Here is a 6,000-nt window from a genome sequence, read left to right as displayed (position 1 = left end):
AATATATATATATATATATATATATATATATATATATATATATATATATATTATATATATATATATAGATATTTCAAAATATCATGTTGTACATGATAAATGTGCTATTTTGTCATTTAGAAATAGATTAAAAAGAAAAAGCCAATAAGAAAAGTGAAAAGATTAGACAAAAACTTGGATAAAACATACCACAACACATATAATTTGTAAAGGGTAACTGTTTCTATTGCACCAAGAGCATCTATGAATTGGTAAAGAAAAACACTGAATCAACAAAATCATGGTATTTGCAGGTAAATGGGTGGCATTGAAGAAGATAATGCTAAGTGAAGTTAGCCAATCCCCCCAAAAATGAATACTGAATGTTTTCTCTGATATAAGGAGGCTGACTCATACTGGGGTAGGGAGGGAGAGCATGGGAGGATTAGATGAATTCTAATAGGGAAGAGGGGTGGGAGGGAAAAGGAGAGGCCAGGAGATTAGCAAGGATGGTGGAATGTGATCATTATACAAAGTACATTATCCTTATACAAAGTACATGTATGAAGACTTGAGTTGGGTGTCAACATACTTTATATACAAACAGAGATATGAAAAATCGTGGTATATTATGTGTATTAAGAATTGTCATGCAAAATAAAAATACCACAAAGTACATGTATAAAAGCATGAATTGGCATGAACATAATTATCTACAGAGATATGAAAAATTGTGCTCTATATGTGTAATATGAATTGTAATGCATTCCACTGCTATCGTGTATTTTTAAAAAAATAAAATCAATAGAAGATAAAAAAGAAAAACATCGAATCAAGAAAAAACAAAGTAGGGAAAAGACAAAAGCAAGTACCTCACAGAATCACACACAGAAATGGCAGTCAACATACAGGAAGATGTCAGCCACATTATCAGTTAAGTAGAAATTTAAAATAAAATGATCTACTTTTCCTTACCAATCTGCTTAACAAAAATTGAAAATAGAATTTGCCAACCTCTCTGTGAGGCTCTAAGGAAATATTCATGCATGCTGGCGTGAATGCAGAATAATACCAAGCCTATGGAGGATATTGACAATAACTATAAAAAAATTCCAATGAAATCTTATTTGTTGATCAAACCATGCCACTTCATGTATTTCATCCACAGGAGCATTATTTATGGTAAGAAAAGATAGTGCCTTTATAGAGGTTGGTAGAATAAAAACTATGGTTCATTCACACAAGAAATAATAAGCAGCTAAGAATGAAGACATTTCTCAGGTATAGATTAAAATTATCACCAGTATATAAAAGCACTTTTAATTTTTTTAAATATTTGGATAAAGAGAAGTTGTGGAATGTGTTTGTATACGTGTATTTCTTTCCTTTCTTTTCCTTTTTTTTTTTTATCATGAAACTGGGATTGAAGCCTGGGTGTTTTACCACCAAGCTACATTCTCAGTCTTTGTTTTTTTTTTTTTTTTTGAGACAGAGTCATGCTATGTTTCCAAGGCTGTCCTCAAACTTGCAATCTTCCTGCCTCAGCCTCCCAAGTAACTGGGATTACAAACGTGCACCACTACATCTAGTTAATTTCTTTGCATTTATGTAAAGAAATTCTTAAAGTTTCCTATGGAAGATCGAAGATGGAGAGATACATAGATATAAGCAATGAACACACTATTTTTATTTTGGAAAATGTGAATATTTTACCTATTTTATACTTAAAACACCCCTTTACACCAAGTAGATTGACAAATATCATACAGTACTGAATGTTGGCCAGTATGCAGAACAAAGAAAACTCTCATTTAGTGCTGATAGAAGCAGTATTTCTACACTCATACTGGAAAATTCCTTGGCATTTCATTATAAGATTAAGCAAGTGAATGTTCCATGATCAATTGATTATATTCCATATTCATGACATAGTTTAGATCTGGAATGACTCTCAAAGGCTCATGTGTTAAAGGCTTGGTCCCTCAATGCAGCAGAGATCAGAGGCAGGAATATTGGGAAGTAGTTGGATCATGTGGGCTCTGATCTCCTCCATAGATAAATCCACTGAAGAGTTCATAACTGAATGGACTATGGGAGGTGGGGCCACTTGGGTGTGATCTGGAAAGGTACATCTTGTTCCTGGCCCCTTCTGCCTCTGTTTTCCAGCTTCTGTGAGGAGAGCATCTCTGCTTCATGAAGCCCTCTCTGCCATGATGCTCTGCTTCATCATAGTCAAGCAACAAAACCTCTAAAACCATGAACCTCAATAAATCTTTTCTCCTTTTGATTTTCTCAGGTATTTTGTTACTTTATTGGAAAGCTTACTCATAAAATATCCTAGAGCAATGGTTCCTAATCTGACGCCATAGTTAGATAGTTGGGTTCATAGTTAGATTTCGAAAACCCAGTACCACAGATGATTAACATTTTACATCTTTAACTGGATTTCATCATTTTCTTCAGTTGTCAATTTATCATTGTAAGGAAGTAGCCACAATGTTAACAGCAATAACTTGGACCCTACCTACAAAAGAAATCACAATATTTTCAATTATGTTATGTTAGAGCTGTTGCAAATATCATGAAAGATCAGGTACGCCAAACACTACCTTGAAAGGAACAGTTACTAAACCCACTGTTGTATTTCATGTGGTCACATCTTTCTGTCTACAGATGCTGCTGTGGCCTAAAGCTGGCCAATGTCAACTCTGCATAGCAGTCATTCACCGATCAAATAGTGAAGTTGTGTGTTCTCACAGTGCTAACCCAGAGAGCTATTTTGCTTTCCATTGTTCCCTATCAACAATCCTCAGTTAACTAATACATAGAAAGAGATGAGTTGCTTTTACTGAGCACTAAAGTTTAATGTAATTGTAAAGAGGAGTCATATTTCAAAAAAAGGTTATGAACCCTGTAACTAAAGAAATTTGTACATAGGTATGTAGAGGACATCAAATTATTTGTGATAAACTGGGTGCCACAGTGCAGGCCTGTCACCTCAGATGTTCCAGAGGCTGAGGCAGGAGGATCACAAGTTTGGGACCAGCCTAGGCAATTGAGCGAGACCCTGCCTTAAAAAAACAAACAAACAGGCTGGGGATGTAGCTCAATGGTAATGTACCCTGGGTTCAATTTCCACTACCTGCCCCCAAAATAATCATGGTTAGAATGCTTACAACATTAAGAAATAAGAAGTGATGAATACAGCCATTAACACCATGATACATTTTCCAAAACTATGAGTATTGTTTTACAGTAAATACCACTGTTCAGTGAAATGAATGAACTGTGAAACACAATAAGAGAAGAAACTCAAATATGTTAAGGGAGAGAAATCAAAGAATTAATACAATCAAATTTCATTAAAATGATGTAACAATTAATCTGGGATGTATGTCAATTAGAAATACATATACACCCACAGCAAAATTAGAAAAGTATAGATTTGATTAATACCAGTGTCTGAATGACAGATAGGAAATGCCCCAGAGGAGACACACAGGGACTGATCAATATTCATTTTTCTCACCTAAGTCAGAGATACATTAGAAATTTATTTTAATAGTATTCTTTATGTAGTTTAATGCCTAATACACATTCTTTATATGCATACTATGTTTCACAATTAATAAAAAAAATCATACATGCTGGCTGTGAATGTAACTAAAGGTTAGGCCAAATACCTGGGAAATCATTCCTGTTGTTTGATTCAATTCTGGCTGGCTGAGGCTTATAGTTTCATCATTTTCCATGAGAGAAGGTAAACCAGATCCTGGAGTTACCCCTTTCTTAATAACAGATTGTACGTAATGCCTAATGGGGAAAAACACAAAACTTCCATAACTTTAATCTCAAGATTTAAGTGACTATGGTTTTTCAACAAGAGAAAGTTTGGATATTCTTCATTTTGTTGTTCTCCCATTTTTACAACCTGGAATTTTTTAAAGCTTCATGTTAAACCATGACCTTTCTTCGATACTACTGAAGAAATATTCAAAATCAGTCAATGTATCAGTATATAAGTTCTCTAGAACACTATTTATATTAAAGTTATGGTAACCATCTGGATGTTGATGATCAAAACAGAAATCAGATATTTAGAATTGCTCTAATTAATTGTGAGGGTAATGTTCATGAAACAGGGCCCAGAGGCATAAGTTTAATTACAAATGCTGAGCACTAAACTTCATAACTGTGATATTTATGGTATCTACACAAGTATTTTTAGTAATTCCTTTTGAACAATTGATATTTCCCCAAATCACTATTTCCAGAGCTAAAATTTTACAGGCACAGTAAAAACACATGTGTCATATTATATATATTTAGACAAAAAATAATAAACTTTGACAGGTACAGAAGTTATAAACTATAAATTATATTCCCAGCATGTCTGGCAAAACTAGAAGCTCAAGTTTTACTTGTTGACTTGTTACCTGGAACTAAACTTCTCTGATTTACACAGATCGGCCACTAGAGTGCAGCACAAGCATATTTAAGAGACTCCTATTTTTCCATAGGCCAGAATGGGCAAACCTGGCCTGTTGCTACAGACACAGCCTCCTTCCAAGGAAAGCAAGTTGTTACAGGGGCCACTTTGAAGGGCTTCCCAAGAAAGGGCTTGCTCTTATGTTGCCCTGGGAACTCTGATTGTACAGAAAGGCAGGACTAAGGACACTGCCTTTCATATAGGATGTGATGCTGTTCACATTTTTGCACTGGAGTCTGCCAGATAGCAAGGACATGCAGATGAATTCATCAGAGATCCAAGCAGGGAGTAGATTAGTTGAATCCAATCAAGCCATGAAGTCACCTGTTTCAGGTATTAGAATTTCCATCCACCTTAATCACATAATAAAGCTGAATGGAAGTAAAAGAAAATCAGGTAAGGGAATTGGGTTAGGAAATCAACTCATTTATGGTTCCTGAGGGCCCAGAGATTCTTCAAAGCTGGGTATAATATGAATTGTGAGAAAAATTTTCCTGCTGGTCTGCAGCTGCAGTTCTGATATCTAGCTAGTCTCTGATTAGCACTCACACCCAGTCAGGTGAAAGATAACCCAAAATTTACTCGGACAACAAAATCATACTCTTAGTAGAGGGGAGAGCTAATTTCAGGTGTTAACCTGACTGGATTAAGGAACGCCTTGATAACTGGTTACTCATGGTGTGTCTGTGAGGGTGTTTTGGAGGAGACTGGCAGGTGCATCAGTGGGCTGAATGGGAATGATCAGCCTTCAGTGTGGGCTGCACTACCCATCAGCTGTGGGCCTTGATAGAACAGAACCGCATAGAAAAGGAAATTCATTCCTTACCTCCTGGAACTGGGACACCCTCTTTTCACATCCTTGGAGATCAGATCTCCATGTTCTCTGGCCTTTGGATTCCAGGACTTGCACTTGCTGAGTTCCTCAGCCTCTGACCTCAGATGCAGTGTTACAACACTGGCTTCCAGGGCTCTGAGGCCTTTGGACTTGGATAGCCACACTGTGGCCTCCCTGGTTCTCCAGCTTACAGATAACCTGGGGGACTTCTCAGTTTCCACAAATGTGTGATCCTACTCCCCCAACAAATCCCCTCACACCTATCTATCACCTGTCTGTCATCTATCTACCCACCCCATTGATTCTGTCTCTCAGGAGAATCCTGACAATACAGTGAGTAAATTTTAATTAACTTTTAATAAAATTAATTAGAAAAATTGTGAAGCATAAACATTTTTTATATTGTTTAAAAAAATCCATGTGTATGCTAGAGATTGATGGTTTGCATCTCCCCAAATTCAAATGTTAAAGCCTAATTTCCAGTAATGGTATTTTGAGGTGGAGATTTGGGAGGCCATCAGGTTATGAGAGTGGTGGAGCCTTCATGAGTTGATTAGTGTCCTTCCAAAAAAGACCATAGAAAGGAATATTTGGGCCCTTCCACTACATGAGATTGCAGAGAAAAAAATGTCATCCATGATACAGGAAGCACCACACTAGACACCAGCTCTACTGGCATCTAATCTTGAATTTCCAG

The 6,000-nt window shown here is 36.4% G+C and overlaps 1 protein-coding gene across 1 annotated transcript in view; it reads right to left on the bottom strand.

Annotated features, from left to right (window-relative positions):
* Positions 1–2,407: 2,407 nt before the first annotated feature.
* The window catches only part of LOC308633190 (androglobin-like), a gene marked incomplete at both ends in the record, with an annotated part of 78,981 nt that continues 75,388 nt past the window's right edge, over positions 2,408–6,000 (bottom strand). The window contains 2 exon segments of the mRNA XM_081265733.1: positions 2,408–2,503; positions 3,663–3,792. Coding sequence (XP_081121859.1) covers positions 2,408–2,503; positions 3,663–3,792 — 226 coding nt within the window.

The sequence above is a fragment of the Spermophilus citellus genome, assembly GCF_964194105.1.
Source record: "Spermophilus citellus genome assembly, chromosome: 14".
NCBI classification, from domain to species: domain Eukaryota; kingdom Metazoa; phylum Chordata; class Mammalia; order Rodentia; family Sciuridae; genus Spermophilus; species Spermophilus citellus.
The sequence above is the reverse complement of the archived record's forward strand: the minus strand, read 5'-3'. Positions and strand labels throughout refer to the sequence as shown.